Source organism: Danio rerio, chromosome 22 (genome assembly GCF_052040795.2).
Source record: "Danio rerio strain M-AB ecotype USA chromosome 22, GRCz13ab, whole genome shotgun sequence".
Classification (NCBI taxonomy): domain Eukaryota; kingdom Metazoa; phylum Chordata; class Actinopteri; order Cypriniformes; family Danionidae; genus Danio; species Danio rerio.
This window is the reverse complement of record NC_141042.1, coordinates 2,887,961-2,907,963: the sequence shown is the minus strand read 5'-3', so window position 1 is coordinate 2,907,963 and position 20,003 is coordinate 2,887,961. Positions and strand designations below refer to the sequence as shown.

Below are 20,003 nucleotides of genomic sequence, written 5' to 3'. Positions count from 1 at the left end.
GTTCGATACCGCATATTTTTGCTGGATCAAGTGTCGGCAAGCTGGTACCGATCCAAATCCGATCTTGCTCTTCAAGTTGGCCTACCTGAAAATTTTGATTTAGCAAAGTCTTAATAATACACAAGACAGATGCTCAACGCACTGATTTCCGGCCTTTTTTGCTGCTGTTTTGGAATGAAAGTGTCTGCAGATACCGCAGTGTGTGTTAGTGATGCATCAAGTGCTTCATTCACGCACCGGCTGCGCAGACACTATGTGCGCAACAATGTGCGTAAAATTATTCTGTAATATTAAAAGTTTCTGTTCTCTCATCCTTCCGACTGGGTTCATCATTTTGAAGGGAATACTCTTAGTGCTGTGAATAGTTTTTAAAGCCTGGCTCTTTGTGGTCAAAGTAGTTGATTAAATCAAATGAATGAAAGTGAAACTGACAGGCACAATATGGATTGTCATTAACAGAAAATTATTTAGCCTTATTATAATTGTATTAATACTTTATTTAACAGACCTGTTTGTGTTATGATTAGGGTCATAAGTAGTATCGGGATTGGATCGGTTCCAAAGAAATCGTTTTGTGCATCCCTAGTACCATATTGGAAAAGAGCATGCCAAATGTTCCTGGATGGTTTACTAGTTTCAGCTAAAAATTTTGAGTGTAGAACAGTCCATACTCTAAGCGCTGATATTGCCGACAGTATATTGTGCGTTGGGCGTGAATTAGATTAGAACTACAAACGCGGTTGAAAAGTGTAAATAAACTACAAACATGGTGGACGCGCGAGACCAACCATAGAGAGAGAAGTAGAGGAAGTAGAGAGGCTTCGGTAAAGATGTTTGTATGATTGTTCATTAATATCTAGCCCACTGGAAAATATTTAAATCTACATTCATTTAGAATTAAACTTTCTGTTATATTTCATCTGCAACAACAATACTGAAGTTATCTAAAGACGTGTTTGGACATTAACGTCTGCATGCAGAATTATCCAAAGACATGAGGAGATTTCTCTCCATGAAAGACTCGTAAATGGGAGATTAACCTGCTGCTGCTTCTCAAATAAGATATTAAATTAAACATGACAGAAATGTGGCTGACAGGGCTTATAAGCAACAGCGATCTGTAAAAGAGGAAGTAGCTTTTCAAAGCTAGCGTACTCTTTTGTTACACACTCGAAAGTAGATATTTTCCTTCACAAAAAAGTACATACTTTTAGGGCGTAGTTTAAGTACTCGAGGTAGGACGCTGCGTATTTTATTGTTGTTTAAACACGAAGGAAAAGCGTGAAAGACTCACCTCAGCTCTGAAGACTCGACGCTGAATGACCGCGTCAGTGTTGACGTCATCACGGCGAGGAAGCAACGGAGGAACGTAAACAAACGCGCCAAATCAACTGTTGAGAAGCCAAAACATTTGATAATGAGGACAAAAACCTTAATCGTGAGGTAAAATACTGTTTATTTGGCACTTTAAAAGTAGCTAAATTTGAAACATTTGTGATCATTCATCTGACAGACATGACAGTATAAAATTAAATGATCTTTTCCTGAAGTAACTACTAAATTTTAGGAAATAAACAGTTTTAACAAAATATTGAAAGATGGCTAATAAAAAGTAACATTTAAACATGTATGCTAGGTCATAATAATGAAATAATATATCACTGTTGGTATCCAGTTTCAAAAATCATAAGGATTAAGTTTAATAAATATTAGTTTTTATCTTAAAACTGTAGCCTCATGTTGAAAAACCTCTAATGAATAAACATGAACAATTACAGGTGATTAATATGCATAATTCAACATGATATAAAACATAAGCTTTGCATTTTGATAATTTGCATAATTATATAAATTGAAGCAAAATGACTAATCAAATGTCTCTAATAATAAAAGCTTCAGATCATGTTGTTTGGTGAGGAACTCCATCTTTAGGCTGATCTAAATCCCACAATGAAGCTGCTGTCAAAGTTTTAGACGATGTTTCTTCATCCGTAACCTGCTTAAGAGTTTTACACACAAACTTTCCGCTTGTCTGCAGCAAAACTCTTCCCACTTGGCCCTTATTGCCGTTATAATGTTCTGTGAGAGTATAATTGCTGTTGTTTTGAGATTGTAAGCACAGGAGGCTATGAACTGAGTGTTGAAGCTGGCTTCTACTGATGAAACTGCAAGCTATCTTCAGTAAACTTTGACTCTGGTTCTTCTTCATCTGACACATCGGTGATTTTTGGATTAATACTGTACGTTCCCCAACAATGAGATGATTAAAATGTGTGTGATTGGATGCATTAATGGACAAACCACATTGTAAAACATCTGAAATGTTGCTTTGGACTTTCTAAAATGCCTCAGCCAAAGTCTGTCATCACAGTGGTTCAGTATTATTATTATTATTTTAGTATTACCTCAAGAACTGCTTGAGCATCTCACGCTCCCAAAAGCCACCACATTGCATTCATTGTGTTTCATCTTCTGATCCCCAATTAATTATAGAAGAAAAACAGCCCACATTGGCTCCTCCCACCGCACAAAACTACATTTTTCTGTCTGATATTTGCTGCTAGTTTATCATGACGTGACAATTTAGTTCTGCTTGACTCATTGGATGCAAACCCTGCTTTATTCACAAATGTATTATGCCAGTGGTCCTCAACCACCGGGTCACACCAGGATCAATGGGTTCCTGGCGGCACTAGAAATCATTTATTATTTCTGTTTTATTAATTATTTGAGTCTGAACGATCTTTTAGGGGTGATGAGGAGGCAAAGTGGGTAGCGCTGTCGCCTCACAGCAAGAAGGTTGCTGGTTCGAGCCTCGGCTGGGTCAGTTGGCATTTCTGCGTGGAGTTTGCATGTTCTCCCCATGTTTGCAGGTGCTCCAGTTCCCCCCACAAGTCCAAATACATGCGCTATAGGGGGAACTGGGTTGGCTTAATTGTCCGTAGTGTATGTGTGTGAATGAGAGTGTATGGATGTTTCCCAGTGATGGGTTGCAGCTGGAAGAGCATCCGCTGCGTAGAACATAAGCTGGATAAGTTAATTCATTCAGCTGTGGCGACTCCAGGATGATAAAGGGACTAAGCCGAAAAGAAAACGAATGAATGCACGATTTCTTATTTTGAAAAATGACCATATACTCTCAACTACATCTCGGTCATTTGAACGCCCACATTTAACTCAGGAAAGATTCTTTGCTAAGGGGAAAAGGCCCAGTGAAGGACCCACAAACTGCCAAGGAATGCTTCCGCAACCCATTTGTCGACAAATCAGGTGAATCCAGCATGAGTGTGCAAGAAGATCAACAGCTGGAGATCGCAAATGACGGCAGCCTTTGAGGAGTCGTTCGCATAGTGCGTCTTTCGTGCAGGTTCATTATTTCAATAGATGTGTGTGGCTTGTGTGCGCAAGTGGCGTAGCACACTCGCAACTTCCAGACGCACCCATTTAAATAAATCCCATGAGTGCATCTCGTCTCACATGTCAAGAACTAACCAATAAGCTTCATACATTGTATGGAATATACATATTAAGGTAGACTAATAATCACCCAAACACTGCAGTGCTTTGTTATTGTCTCTATAAATACAACTTGTATCAGAGCTGCAGCAATGTTTTGTCAGCTTGTCATCCTCTGAGTAAACGGTCGATGATCGCCTAGCAACCTACGAGCCACCGCACCCCCTGGCCAGCGGTAAAATTGTCAAGCGTTGTCCCGGTCACTGCTGATAAAAAAGGCTGGGGAGCACAGTTTTTGCAATATTCCAGTTTGCGAATCGCTTTTGTTTGCATCTTTGGATGGAAGCAGAGCTAGTTTACTCTCCAGTGTGGATCTTCATGTGTTTCTTAAGGGTTGACGATTGAGTGAAACTCTTCCCGCACTGAGTGCATGTGTACGGTTTCTCTCCAGTGTGAGTAATCTGGTGTCGTCTCAAGCTTCCAGGTGTAACAAAACTCTTCTCACACTCAAAGCACACAAACACAAACTCTCGCACGCTACTGTGCATCTTCTGATGTTTTTTTAAATATGAATGATGCGCGAAACTCTTTCCACACTCAGAGCACGAATGAGGCTTCTGGTTTGTATGAAGCATAAGATGTTTCTTCAGATCTGAAGGTCTAAAAAACGATCTGCCGCATTGATCACATGTGTGCGGTCTCTCTCCAGTGTGGATCTTCATGTGCTGATTAAGGTGTGATAGTTTTCCAACACTCTTCCCACACTGAGTACATGTGTACGGTTTCTCTCCAGTGTGAGTCCTCTGATGTTTCCATAAACTTGATTGATCCATGAAACTCTTTCCACACAAATAGCATGAATGTTCATAGTTGACACTGATCTCCTTGTGCTTCAACACCGGGTCTGAAACTTAAGAAAGAAAAGGTACAGTTAACACGAGAAATGTGAAATAGAGGATGCAAATGATTGATCAGAGACAGATTAATTGGCAATAGCCATTTTAATCAATTAAGTCATTCTATTATGTAGGGGTGTAACGATTTATCGTTGTACGATTTATTGCGATGCAAAAATGTCACAATATGCATTTTTGCGTTATGACGATTTGATTACGATATGACGTCCGTTTTCTCTTATCAGTTGAGCTGTTTGCACGTGAGCTACGTTCCACCTGCTGTCGCACGTGAGTTCAGATTGCAGCAGCAGTAATGTTAGCAGACCAAGATGAGTGGAGCTGAAATAGAGGATGGCCCATCCTCTCAAAATCAGACGTCTGGCAACATTTCGGTTGTACAGTCATTGCTTTAGACTCGTTCGCTTTTTGTCACGCATACTGGGTCAAACATCCTAAGTTTTAAAGTCTTCACAGTGATTTACATACTTTGCACAGCCACAGGGATACCTCCTAATGGTGTTGAAAGAGTCACATACTGTATTTATAAGGTACAATTCACCCTAAAATATCATTCTGTCTTCATATAATGTTCCCGCCGCAAAATCACACATGACGTGAGCTGACCGTGAGCCGTTACTACAGAGGGCGGACTTTGATAGACGCGCGCGTATGGCAAGCCGTTTTAGCATTTAAACCTTTGTTCTGACTATCCATAAATATATTTTGAGATATCTCTAATTATATTTTGACTAGTCATAATTATAATTCGACTAGTCAGAATGACAATTAGAGATATCTGCAATTACAATTGTACTAGTACGAAATCAGATTGGAGATATCTGCAAATATATTATGACTAGTCATATTCCTCCATTGACTTCCATTGAAAAATATTTGCAGATATCTCTAAATGAGTTTTGACTAGTCACAATTGTAATTAGAGATATCTCTAAATGAATTTAATTAAATATGAATTAAATACCTGGAAATGTGGATTTTTTTTTTGCACACACAAAAAACGCAAGTGACCAAGCAAAGCCTTAAGCTCTTACTGTTAAATTCAATTGAATAGAAAGCTTATTTTTTTTGCACCTTTACTTAAATTGTTCCTTAATTTTGTCTCTGTCATTTCAATAATATTTTTAAGAAGTTTTTAAATTGTTTTATTTTCCAGAGACAGGCCTGTTTAATTTATTTTCTAAAAGAAGGTTCAATTTAACAAGTTGAAACAAAAGAAATACATAAAAAATAGTTTACTTGGTAAAATTTGCATCTCAGTTTAATTTTAAATTTTTATTCCAAATATCGTGATACACATCGAATCGTGAACATTATATCGTGATACACATCGTATCGTGAACATTATATCGTGATACACATCGTATCGTGAGCTGAGTGTATCGTTACACCCCTACTATTATGTTATTCCCTCTTTTGGAGTTTTTGGACAAGTGACCCGTACCAAACCGGACTGAACTACTCAATGTAAACAAAACATTAGTCTTTGAGACTTTACAGATCTTATAGAGGTGGGAAACACAGGTTTTTAGGTTTATAACAATATATCACAAGAAAATGATCCAATTTTAACAATTTTCCTTTTCTAATATTGTCAGCCAAGGCTTTCAAAATATCATCTACAAGACTGTCCCAAGGTCTGTGGTGGCTGAATAAACTCAAGGCCCCCCAAATAATATGTCTGCGTTCTGTTAATGTCTTTATGTAATATAAATGTATGCGGAATGAAATAGTTTGTAAAAAATATCTATTTATTTTTTTAAACACAACTAATTTAATCTTAAATGAGCATAAGAAGTTAAAAAAGCAGTCGAATGCTTTCATTATAATGTTAGATGTGTGCATTTTTAAAGTGACACCTGTCATTTAAAATAATCAAACGGAAAACTCTAAATGAATAAGAGATGTATTCGTTGCTCTTTAATCAGAATGTGTAAGTTATACAATGAAGAAACGGCTAATGAGATTTAATAACTTGATTCTACTTCATTATAATGGCTATTAATTTTAATAAGCTGAACTGTTAGCTAACGTATCTGCTTTTGATATATTCATTCATTTATTTTCTTGTCGGCTTAGTCCTTTTATTTTATCCAGCGTTGCCACTGCGGAATGAACCGCCAAGAAGTTTTTATGTAACGGATGCCCTTTCAGCCGCAACCCATCTCTGAGAAACATGCACACACACACACACACTCATACACTACGGACAATTTAGCCTACCCAATTCACCTGTACCGCATGTCTTTGAACTGTGGGGGAAACTGGAGCACCCGGAAGAAACCCACACGAACAAAGGGAGAACATGCAAACTCCACACATGGGGCCCTATCATACACCCGGCGCAATGTGGCGCGCGGCGCAATAGTCTTTTGGTAGTTTCAGCTTGGCGCTAGAGTGGTTTTGAGGCATTGCGCTGCGCTGTTTAAATAGCAAATGCATTAGCGCTCATTTGTGCGCCCATAGGCGTTCTGGTCTAAAAAGGAAGGCGTTCTGAGGCGGACCGCTGGCGCGTTGCTATTTTGAGAATCTATAATAGATTTTTCATCAGACCAAAACTAACCCGGTCTAAACTCCGGCGCAGAGTTGCGCCTCGCTTACACACTGCTTAATACACAAAAGAGAGCAATAGACAAATATCTTTACATATGAAAAAATGTAAATATTAAGGATATTTATAGGATATAATAAGAATAGATATAGGACATAAATATAAAGGATTAAAATATTACAAACATATTATTTTCTAGCCTACATAAATATGAAAAATCACTGCTTTTATGTCTTCTTCATCTCGGGAGGCTTTTTCAGTTCATTCATAACAATTTGCTTTTGTGTAATGTTATTATTATTAGCAGTATTATTTATTATATCCATATTTATATTTGTTTTATTAAAAACAAGCTTAGATTTGTCCACCTGTCAGGTTTTAGACCATATGGGGCACAGCATGTGTTTTAGGATATAACTCAGGTTTTTGAGCACACTTCGTTATTATTGTTCATTTATTCGTTTGATGGAAATTAGAACTGAATTTAGAAATAGTTTTGAAACAAAAATTTGCGCTTAACAACACAATTAATTATTTATAGACTAATTGATGTCTATGCGTAAAGGTTTCCCTATCCAAGAGCGAAAGTGAAAGTGATCCATTATCTCTCATTCTCTCATTTTTCCACTTAGACTTACTTTACGTCCTGTAAATAGCAATGCGCTTATGGCGCGAGGCAGCTGGCTCTTAAAGGTAATGGGAGACGAGACTCTAATTGGTTTATTTTCAAAACACACCTATAACTCATTAAGAAAATAAACTCAACCCTTTTAGACCATGCGCCATGGCGCAAAGCGGATTTTCCCGTCCTTAAAATAGCAAAAATGCGTTCTGACACACCCTGAAAGCGTTTTGCGCTCTGCGCATGAACCGTCAAAATAGAGCCCAGAAACACCAACTGAGCGGAGGCTCGAATCTGCAACCTTCTTGCTGTGAGGCGACAGCACTACCTACTGCGCCACTGCTTCGCCGCTGTTGATGTATACTATTTTTTTTTTTTTTTTTGTAAATAAAATAAAACATTACTGACCATTTAACTGTTTATTAAACAGGGGGGGACCCTTATTTTCACATCCCAATGTTGACAGGTATGGGGTAATGGTGCATAATCAAATACACATTTTTTTTTTTGACAGGTTTCAATCCTCATTGGTGCCCGAACAGTTCGTTACATTAATCTTGCATGTTAATTGATTTGTGAAGTGCAGAAATCCTTAATACAATTTGTCGCAGAGCTCCGACCCACAGAGACGCGGGTTCAGATCCCGCCTCGGCAAATATATATTTTTCTTCATTGTTTACACAAATTAATGACTTCTATTGAATTGTACACTGCCACCATTACACGCAGCTGGAAAATCACGATGTATCTGCGTATTGATATTTTGTCTCACCACTAAGATCTTATATGAACACAAGTAGCTCGTCACACTCCAAAGTAAAATGTCAAATCGCATTATAAGATCCCTTTAAATGTGTCATCAACTCCACCATTATCCTAAATAATTTGATCTAAAAGGGCTGGATCTTTTACTTACTGTGAAAGTTTCGTGTGTGTATTTTTAGAGAAGCTTTATGTCTGAAACTCATCCCACAGTCAGTGCAGTGATACGGTTTCTCTCCAGTGTGAATCCTCTCATGTGATTTCAGGTGTCTTAAATGTCGGAATCTCTTGTCGCAGTGTGAACACTTGTGTGGTTTCTCACCGGTGTGAATCCTCTCGTGTGATTTCATTAGTCCTGATTGTCGGAATCTCTTGTCGCAGTGTGAACACTTGTAAGGTTTCTCTTCAGTGTGTATCCTCTCGTGTAATTTCATGTGTCCTAAATATCTGAATCTCTTGTCGCAGTGTGAACACTTGTAAGGTTTCTCTCCAGTGTGGATCATCATGTGATGCTTGAGAATGTGTTTGTCCCTGAAACTCTTTCCACACTGAGTGCAGGTCGAACCTTTAACTTCTGTTCTTTCCACTAAAATACTTTGTTCAGTCTCTGATTGAGTTTCTTCTTCACTCTTGACCTGATGTTTCTCCTCATCTTCACTCTCCTCCTTCACATCTGAAAATGAAGTTAGACTTTAATAGGTTAGTCAACCCCTGCGGCAGATTGTGGTTTCATCATTCACAGTCTGGTAATTTAATTTACCTCAAGTCTCAAAATATATTTAATAAATCTCTAGTCTTTCTCCATCAATTCTAAAGTCACAGTTCAGACAAATCAAGAAAGTCTCATTGATCAGCTGTTCACTCTAAACAAGTAAAGTCGGGCCCTGATAAGCTTTAGATTAAGTCCCATTACTTAAAGAGATTTCTTTATTTAACACATATTTATTCTTAAACTGTGATTAACTTATGCATCTTATTATAATTGTAATTAGTTGTAAGCATCTTTGCTATATTAATATAATAGAACATGTATAATCTAGTTTTTTTTAATTAAATTCAATAACAGTAAAGGGTTTTTCTCCTCATTCAATCTCCAAAACAATCACATCTTCTTCAGCCATTCAGTTCATTACAGTTGAAATGTTAGAACTCAACAGCCCTGTAAAGCAGTCAGGAGGAGGATTAATCGCCTTTACTGCGGGGGACAAACTACATGCACGATTAGGTTCAGTTCGTACACCTGACTGCTGGTACAGTGTTTAATGACAAAATTACTCATAAAGGAAAAATCAGGATTTGTGCATTTTTAAAACAAACATTGTTAACAATATAAAATAAAAGGTAAAAGTGAAACCGATAGAGAGCTTAAAGCTTTACAACCTCACTGCTGTTCAGCCTCATTATTGAAGAGTAATGAATAAACACAAACCTATTAGTTCTTCAGTCTCTTCCTGTTTAATTCTGCAGGGTTCTGGATCACTCATCTTCTCACTGTCCTTCAATAAACTCTGTCTTTGCAGATTTCTCTTCTTCCTGATGGTCTGATGCTCGTCTTCACCTGTAGACTGATGGGAATATTCCAGTATCTACAGCTGAACTGAAGGACGACGAGCTTCTTAATAATAATGAGAACAATCAGCTTAATTTACACTAATTCATGAAATAAATCATAATTAAACAATATGCTAATTTGTATATCTGAAGGCATCAGCATAACTGAGGTAAAACACAAACTATTGACATGAAATACAGAACATTACTGTAGTTTACCAACTGTTTTTCCATAGCAATTTATTTGGTTTAAAATTAGTACGCTTTCAGTCCAGTACAGAAATTTAATTAGATTGCTAACACCAATGAGGAACACACAAATTTATGACCATGTCGTGCTTCAAACTCTTATTTCAGTAGATTCCCATTCTTTCCCTCCTCATATTATACTTTGCGACATAACAAACAGTGGAAACACTCCTACACACCTCTCGGAGCTGCTCTCTCCGCCTGCTGTATTGTTTTGGTCAGGAGACACACAGATAGAGGTGAACTCAATGCAGAAACTAGTCGAAGATTGTCGCTTTAATAAACTGTAAAGTGTGTTTTATTATTGAGTAAACACGAGAAAAAGCGTCAACGACTCACCTCAGCTCTGTAGACTCGACGCTGGATGAACGCGTCGGTGCTGACGTCATCACGGCGAGGCGGGAACAACGGAGGACGCTAAAAAAGACTGATCTCATCTTTTCTATAACTGTGATGTCTCACTTAGATTTTGGAATGTTGTTAGTGTCGTGTTATTTGGGCAAAGAATTGTTAATTACAGGCTCTCTTGAAAAGATGTCATTTGCACTTTTTTCACACACAAAAAGAACATTTGAGTATGTTGTTAACTTCTACATTTTACAAGGTAAATATTTTATACATAAACTACAATTTGCGAAATGTATACCAAAATGCAATATCTTTTTATTAGAAATGGAAAATGAAAAAAAAAGTCTCTAATGCAAATTAAAAACAAAAAGATTGATTTAATGTTAGATTTCATGAAGGAATTTTGATCCCCCGCTGCAGTCGATGATTGTATCCAAAGTTATTATTTTTGTTTACATGTATAGAAGTATTTTGTAATGCTTTTTTTTTTTTTTAAATGTTTTTGCTTCAGTATCATTTCTGGTTGTTGTTGTAATTATTGTTATGTTCCTGGATATAGCATATATCTGAATTATTACTTTATATAATGTTTTAAAGCTATAAAAAAAGGACGCTAAAAAACAATTCACTTATTTTGGCAATGCAGTTATTCCCATTTGCTTTGGAAAGATGTTTCTCTTTTTGTAATTGAGGATGCGGAAAAAGACATTTACCATACAATGAAAAAAATGTTTTGTTTGGTTTTAACTAACAACAAAACAGAAGCTTTACTTACATACATAAATAAATATATATATATATATATATATATATATATATGTATATATATATATATATATATATATATATATATATATATATATATATTCTTAATATTCTATAATTACACACACACATATATATATATATATATATATATATATATATATATATATATATATATATATATATATATATATATTCTTAATATTCTATAATTACATATATATATATTTTTTTTTTCTTAATATTCTAAATTATTAATCTTTTTATATTATTAACAAAATTGTGAAATTAAAAGACACAGACGTTTCAGCACAAAGCCTTCCTCAGTGTGACAAACTGAGGAAGGCTTTGGTCCGAAACGTCTGTGTCTTTTAATCACCCGTAAAATGTAAGAGAAAGAAAAAATAAAAACAGCACAAAGCAATTACTTGATTGCGAATCATTACCTTTTTTTAATAATAGCATTGACAAGATAGACGCACCAAACCAAAGAAGTTCCTAAAAAAAACGCAAGCGCACAGGGCAAACTTCAGTAACTCTACACAAATAATAATTTAAAAAATATTACTGACCATTTAACTGCTTATTTACAACGAAACAGCTCCAAGTGAACATATTTAGTAATTTGGGGCTTTTTTTTAAGGAAGGGGGGGGTCCCTTATTATGGTGGGCATATCCCTTATTTTCACATCCCAATGTTGACAGGTATACAAGAATGGTTTCAAGAAATCGAACGTGACAGGACATGACAAATGTTTGTTTTGCTAGAAATGTCCCTAGAATTTGACATTTAATTAAACAAGTGGTCCATTTCTATAGTAATTTTAGACTTTCTATAGAGGGCATTAGAAGGTATTAAGCAGGGGTCACCAATCTCGGTCCTGGAGGGCTGGTCTCCCTGCAGGGTTAGCTCCAACTTGCCTTAACACAACTGCATGGGTGTTTCAAGTATACCTAGTAAGACCTTGATTAGCTCGTTCAGGTGTGTTTGATTAGGGTTGGAGCTAAAATCTGCAGGACGCCGTCCCTCCAGGAACAAGTTTGGTCACCCCTGGTATAAAGGGATGGCACACAGACTCTAAAAGATTCACAGATTTTTTTTTTTTTAGTATGTATAAATTAGTTATAAATGTGTTGTTTTTGTTCCAGTCACATACATTAAATGTTTAAATATCTGTTACACATGATATAGTACTGCCTATATTATTTCATCATCTGTACACAAATGTAAGTAGTGAATGTGCGTGTCCATGTCTGGGGCTGTGTCTGTGGTAATAGTGGCTGGTGTGGCTACAGTGCCAGGGCAAAACTTTTGTCGTAGTCCGCCCCTGATGGAAACGCTGCTTTATTTACAAATGTCTAGTTTTGCATCTGAATCTATTTTGCATCTTTTGATAATACCTAGCTGGTTTTCTCTCCAGTGTGGATCTTCATGTGTTTCTTAAGGGATGTTGACTGTGTGAAACTCTTCCCGCACTGAGTACATGTGTACGGTTTCTCTCCAGTGTGGGTCATCTCATGCTTTTTTATGTTTTCCGACCAACCGAATGTCTTGTCGCAGTACGAACACTTGTACGGTTTCTCTCCAGTGTGAGTCCTCTCGTGTTTTTTCAAGTTTTCCGGCCAACCAAATGTCTTGTCGCAGTGTGAACACTTGTACGGTTTCTCTCCAGTGTGAATTACCAGGTGTCGTTTCAAGCCTCTAGCTCTAATAAAAGTCCTTCTACACACAAAGCACACAAACTCTCTCACAGCACTGTGGATCTTCTGATGTGTTTTTAAAAATGAATGATGTGCAAAACTCTTTCCACACTCGGAGCATGAATGTTGACTATTGACACTTTCCTCCAGCTTCGTCATCGGGTCTGAAAATTAAGAACAGAAGAGAAATGTGAAATAGGATTGCAAATGATTAATTGTCAATGAGCATCTTAATCAACGGTTATTTATATTATTTTATTATGTTTTTCCCACTTTTCGAGCTGTCTCTTGACATTACATGTTGGAGACACATTAAACCCCACTGTGTGGACAATAACACACTGGTCTCAGCTCGAGCAGAGCTGAAACAATAACAACTGAAAGCATTTACTTTTCAGGTTATGCTAACAACACTATATTTGTATGGGTTTAAGAGTGGAGTCAGCGTTTGAGGCTCTTTAGACCTTCAATTACAACTAGGTTCTTCAACTGTTCTTCAGCTGACAAACCCTTAAAGACAACTGGAGGTATCCAGAAAATCCATAATCCAACAAATCCCAAAATTTGCTGACGATTCTGTAATTGTTAGTTTGTTAAGTGAGGAAGACTCCACGCAGGATCCTGTAATTGACATGTTCTTAGGACGAAAGAGATGACCATTGATTTTAAACATAAGAGGAGACTGATTGAGGGTAAGCAAACTAGTATTAAAGGAGAGGATGTTGAGAGTGTTGATCAGTATAAGTATCTGGGAACTGTTTTAAATAATAAATTGTCCTTTTCTGCTAATACTAATATGTTGTGTAAGAAGGGGCAACAAAGATTATACTGTTAACAGAAATTGAGATCTTTTGGTATAGATAAATCACTCATGTGCATGATTACCGTTCATACATTCAGTCACTGTTATCTTTTTCTTTGCTTTGTTGGTTCAATTCTCCAAGTGTGAAAAATAAGAGTTGTTTGGAGAAAATTGTGAACCTAGGAGGAAAAATAACAGGAAAAAAACAGACGACCATGGCTCAGTTATACCAGAGACAAGTTTTGAGTAAAGCTCAGAGTATTCTGTCAGATGAGTCCCATCCTATGCACCACGAGTTTTATCTTCTCCCTTCTGGTATTCGATACAGAACTCCTATTATTTAAACGAATCGTTTTAAACTTTCATTCATCCCCTCAGCTGTGAAGTTTTTAAACTTAGGGTAGAATTTGTATTGTATGATGTACTTTTGTGTATTGTGTGTGACATGCTTGTATGCTGCAACCAAATTGCCTTCGGGAAATGAATAAAGACTGACTGACTAATCCTAATCTGAGTTTAGCGCTAACACTTAATACAGCAATTATGCTGTGTTCACACCAGATGCGGAACGCATGGATAAAGAGACGTGTGAACATTTTAAGTTACTCGCTTCATTCACGCGTCAAAATCTGCTTTATTTGCATGTCAAATTCACTTCAGAACAGACCCGGATTTCCGTCATGGGCAGGGCTTCTATCTGCCCAGTGACTGTACCTTCATTGCTAAATGGCTAACATGGATTTTAAGAAGAAAATAACAGTGTTTATGTGCTTTATGCATGCTGAAAAACAGCGTTGATAAGTTTGGAGCAGTGTCCACTAGATTATTTCAGAGGTGCAGCAGCTTTGTGAGCTCATAAACTCCTCAACAAACTATACCTGGATGACGAAGGCTTTCAGCTGTGCTTCTGACTGAGGCCCCGGGACACCAACAACAGGCGATACGTCATAATCACGCCCCCACAAGAGCAAGCTCCTGATTGTTTAACGCGGCGCCAATGTCCGCTGTTCAGATTTTCCAACTTGAAAAATTCAGACGCCCCTCCCATGACACGAATCTGCATTTATTGTTTCAAGAGTTCACACTAAGATTTTGCTTGATAATAATAGCAGGTTTGGCATGCTGTCCCGGAAGACAACCCTGAGCTTGGAGATAATTGAGCCTAGGTCAATGAGCATGTGAGGGCGTATAAAATCAGGCAGTTCTCGAGAGCTCCCCCTGGTAAAGGAGGAAAGGTGGAGATGGGGTGGATGAGGGGATTCATCAAAAACCGAAGATGAGGAACTAATATTTGTCAGATTATTTATAGTGAGTTTGAAATGATCCGATTGGCTTACTAAGGATTACAGATGAGAGACCAGGCGTGATCAATCATATCACATGCTCCTCTCTTATGGCCCGTTTCCACTGGGTGGTACGGTACGGTTTGGTGTGGTACGCTTTTATGGCCGTTTCCACTGTCAAAAGGCGTAACGTACCACTTTTTCGCCACCCTTTTCGAAAGGGTCCCAAACACAAGAAAGGGTACCAAAAGGCGGAGCTAGACACGCAGCTGAACGCTATTGGTTTACAGAGATACGTCATTCGCCTACGCAACAAGCCAGAATGTAAACAAAGGACCCGCCATGTTTGAAATACACAGCGAGAGATTATCTGAAATAACGAACTTTTTGATCTGATAATAATAACTTGCGCTTGATTATTGACAAGCTTTGGAAACCCGATCCTGTGAGAAGCTGACAAACGCGAGAGTGACACATTCAGAAAGAAAAGGACAAACGCGAGAGTGCAGCGCGGGAAAAAAAGGAAAGCCAAGGAGCACGTTATTTCTTCAGCAAACGTGAACAAACTGCCTTGTTTTAATTTTTATCATCATCACTAATATGAACTAGGAATGATGGAATGACTCTAACAGAGGCTTCATGTGCTGCTGAAGATTGCAGACACAGATGAGAGGTTTGCACTGACTGTAGGCTATACTTTGTGTTGTTTTGGACCTAATTAAGGACGAAATGTCTGCTTTGTGTAGTTCTTCTGTAGTTGGTAATATATCGGAGACTGTAAGGGGCTGTATGTGTTCATATATGTTCATTTATTTATTTATTTAATATAATTACAGACGTTACAGTAGGCTATTTCGCACCGTCATTGATCTGCAGTTATAATCAACTCATGTTCATAGAAAAGTTAGTAATAAACATTTATACGCAAGTATTTATGTGTGTAAAGCGTCTGTTTTTTGAGAAGTGCTTTTTATATAATATGTGAGCGACCTGTGCAGCTTTATTGTAGACATTTTCTCGAGCGAGCATGACGTTGACTGAAACTTTGTCATTCAACACGCCCACTAAAAGGGTACCCTTGCTAGTGGAAACACAAGCCTAATAAAGGTGACCCCTACCGACCTGAACCGTACTGTACCAGTCAGTGGAAACGAGCCATAAGTTAGTTTGTGAAACTTCACAAAGTAAGTTTGACGCGCAAATAAAGCAAGTAAACTCATGCATATAATGACGCACAATCTATTTGCGCAAGCCACGTCTAGTGTGAACGCCACATAACAAACAGCCACAAGCCAAGAAGAAAAACAGAATCTGCTGTGTCCTTTATTGTTGTTCGAAATCAAAACAGGGCGAAGCAGTGGCGCAGTAGGTAGGTCGCCTCACAGCAAGAAGGTCGCTGGTTCGAACCTCGGCTCATTTTGCCGTTTCTGTGTGGAGTTTGCATGTTCTCCCTGCCTTTGCGTGGGTTTCCTCCGGGTGCTCCGGTTTCCCCCACAGTCCAAAGACATGCGGTACAGGTAAATTGGGTAGGCTAGATTGTCCGTAGTGTGTAAGTGTGTGTGTAGATGTTTCCCAGAGATGGGTTACGGCTGGAAGGGCATCCGCTGCGTAAAAACTTGCTGGATAAGTTGGTGGTTCACTCCGCTGTGGCAACCCCGGATTAATAAAGGGACTAAGCCGAGAAGAAAATGAATGAATGAAAATCAAAACAGGACTCGGATCACTACCTCTATTTATTTCTGTATTTCTACATTTAAAAGGATGAACTAGACTTTGCAAAAAATGTAACGTGTTCGGCTGAAAAACTATGTTCAGGGTGACCCGTACTGCTGAGTGGAAACTAGATATTAGTCTTTGAGACTTTACGGATCTCATATAAACACAAACAGCTCGTCACACTCCAAAGGCATAGAAAAACATAAAATCTAGCAGGGCTGGATCTTTTACTTACTGTGAAAGATTTCTGTGTGTGTTCTTAGAGAAGATACATGTCTGAAACTCATCCCGCAATCAGTGCAGTGATACGGTTTCTCTCCAGTGTGAATCCTCTCATGTATTTTCAGGTTTTCTAAATCCCGAAATCTCTTGTCGCAGTGTGAACACTTGTAAGGTTTCTCTCCAGTGTGCAGCATCTTGTGTGTTTTCAGGCGTCCTGAATCGTTGAATCTCTTGTCGCAGTGTGAACACTTGTAGGGTTTCTCTCCAGTGTGGATCCTCTCGTGTTTTTTCAGTTGTCCTGAATATCTGAATCTCTTGTCGCAGTGTGAACACTTGTAAGGTTTCTCTCCAGTGTGGATCATCATGTGATGATTCAGAGTGTTTTTACGCTTGAAAGTCTTTCCACACTGAGTGCAGGTCAAATCTTTAACCGCTGTTCTTACCACTAAAATACTTTGTTCAGTCTCTGATTGAGTTTCTTCTTCACTCTTGACCTGATGTTTCTCCTCATCTTCACTCAGTTCCTCACTCTCCTGCTTCACATCTAAAATTAAGTAAATAAGTTAGATTTTAAGAGGCTAGAGAACCCCTGCTGCAGTTTGTGGTTTCACACACATCACTCACAGTCAGGTAATTTAAAGCAGAGGTGGAAACAAGACACACATGGTCAAGTCCGAGCAAGTCTTAGGCCTTTACAGGGCTCGAAATTGCGACCATTTTGGTCGCATATGCGCCCGAAAATTAATCTATGCGACCTCATAATATATCTGGGAGCATTAGTGCAACTACAGATAATGGTTGTAGTGCGACCTGTTTTGATTTTTTGTAAAAACGTGCTGAATCGCTCTTCTCTGCCGCTATATTGGTTCATATTAGCTGTCATTCACTCAAGGTATTCCGCTGTCAGATGATAGGGAAGGAGCTTTTATGACCACGGGAAATACAAACAGCTGAAGAGTGAAAACTTAAAGCACACAGGTTTGCCAACCCCACCTAAAGTTGAGGCGCAGATGAGAGCGATCATGACACGTCACGTGGTGAATAATGATCCGCCAGCTGAGATCAATCGAGCACGCTTCTTGGAGAAGGTGCCCGAATCTCCATGCAGCGCAAATGTCCGCTAAAAGTCAAATCTAATACTGTACATATCATCGCCAAAGGAGCTCGCCTTTACTAAGTTTACACTGAAACTGTGGCTCATAACAAAGACCGGTATTGCGCCGATGGTTAGCGCAAGAATCCTGCTCTGCCTGCTCATAAATTGGGTCGGCTGACTCGCCTGCTTTTCCACAAACACAGAAAAATGAAGATCATCTCAGACTGAACCTTTAAATTGACACAAACTGAAACCAAAACTTTTAAAGAGTGACAGAAGTGAGACTTTACTTACTTTCTTTTGTCTATTCTTGTTTGAGGTGTATATTATTTTTTTATTTATTTACTGATGACTGCTTTGCAGCTTTCATCATTGAATTGAATTATTTATTATATTCTTTTGTTTGTTTTGTAGCAGAAATATTATTTATTAAACTGACATGCATATAAAAACAGCAGTACAAAATCAATATTTCTTACTGCAATGCTTCATTTTTGTTTGATGCAAACTATACAATTATTTTATATAAAGTAACAGACATTTTATAGCAGATAACCTACATTCATGCACATTCAAGGCAGTATCATAATGAGAAATGGAATTCATTGTTACTATTTTTGTCATTTTCATCATCACTAATATTCTATGGCCTAATTATCAGACATTCATTTTGGAATTATTGCACACAAATATCAATGTCTTCGCAGCATTAGTTAGATAGTTGTTTCTGGTTTTTGTCAGTCCTATTGATGTTGTTTTAAAATACAATAAATCCCTTAAAAGACTATTTGCAGCGGTGCTCATTCATTTTTGGTGGGTGCTCCTAAATTTATTCTGGTGCTCCTAAAAAATTTTTGGTGCTCCTAAATATTTGAAGTTGGGAGCACCGGTGCTACCAAGTAAAAAAGTTAATTTCTAGCCCTGCTTTACCATCAAACCTAAAGCCACAGTTTAGACAAATCAAGCTCTCAAGTCAGGGGTTCACTCTAAACAAGTTGAGTCCTGATATGTTTAAATAAAGTCACATTACTTAGAGAGATGACTTTTTAAAACACATATTTGTTTTAAACTGAAAAAGAACAACCTGATAGAGATCTTAATAATGAATAAACACAAACCTATTAGTTCTTCAGTCTCTTCCTGTTTAATTCTGCAGGGTTCTGGATCACTCATCTTCTCACTGTCCTTCAATAAACTCTGTCTTTGCAGATTTCTCTTCTTCCTGATGGTCTGATGCTCGTCTTCACCTGTAGACTGATGGGAATACTCCAGTATTTACAGCTGAACTGAAGGAGGACGAGCTGCAATATAAAAAAAAAATCTGCTTAATTTAAGATTGGTCATGATTACAATAACGTTATTGTGACAATTTGTAGACCTGCAAGCATCATTATAACGAATGAGATGAAAACAAAGCAAGAACTGTTGACATGAAATAAAGAGGATTTCAGCAGCTCTGATCATATTGATGAGCCTCAGACTATAAACACTAGTTAAACAGCCATTTAGGATTAGCAGAAGACAAGCTAATTTTATAGTGAGCTTGCAGGATAAAAGTACTCTAGTTTACCAACTAACGTTTCTTTTTTTTAACAAAAATCTGTAGTCCTAGATCCTAGTTTTTATTTTTGAAATTAGACTGCTAAGACCAACAAACACTATTGTCCTCTCCGCCTGCTGTATTGTTTTGGTCAGCAGACACACAGATAGAGGTGAACTCAATGCAGAAACTAGTCGCAGATTGTCGCTTTAATAAACTGTAAAGTGTGTTTTATTGTTGTGTAAACACGAGAAAAAGCGTAAAAGACTCACCTCAGCTCTGAAGACTCGACGCTGAATAAACGCGTCAGCGCTGACGTCATCACGACGATGCGGACGCAACGGAGGATTGTCAAAAAAAAAAAAAAGGATTGCCAAATCTGACACACAATCATGTGTGATGTGAAAAAAATGCTGGCACTGTAA

At 37.9% G+C, this 20,003-nt stretch overlaps 2 protein-coding genes across 16 annotated transcripts in view; both read right to left on the bottom strand.

Moving 5' to 3' along the window:
* znf1162 (zinc finger protein 1162) overlaps positions 1-20,003 on the bottom strand; it is a gene marked incomplete in the record, with an annotated part of 137,292 nt that overhangs the window by 69,239 nt on the left and 48,050 nt on the right.
* si:ch73-92e7.6 lies at positions 1,440-19,903 on the bottom strand. Of its 15 annotated transcripts, XM_087303560.1 has the most exons (6): positions 19,851-19,903; positions 19,157-19,339; positions 16,956-17,486; positions 12,653-13,083; positions 8,460-8,811; positions 1,442-4,366 (listed from the first exon to the last, which is right to left on the bottom strand). In XM_087303560.1, exons 2-6 carry the CDS (start codon positions 19,209-19,211, stop codon positions 3,813-3,815), a joined length of 1,923 nt encoding a protein of 640 aa, XP_087159686.1. In that variant the 5' UTR covers positions 19,212-19,339; positions 19,851-19,903; the 3' UTR covers positions 1,442-3,812. The 15 variants fall into 15 exon arrangements, with proteins under 15 accessions (XP_087159672.1, XP_087159679.1, XP_087159683.1 ...); XM_087303546.1 differs by lacking the exons at positions 12,653-13,083; positions 16,956-17,486; positions 19,157-19,339; positions 19,851-19,903 and adding exons at positions 9,735-9,870; positions 10,285-10,309; positions 10,445-10,514 and having other exon boundaries at positions 1,440-4,366; positions 8,460-8,978; XM_087303553.1 differs by lacking the exons at positions 12,653-13,083; positions 16,956-17,486; positions 19,157-19,339; positions 19,851-19,903 and adding exons at positions 9,735-9,920; positions 10,285-10,362; positions 10,445-10,471 and having other exon boundaries at positions 1,440-4,366; positions 8,460-8,978.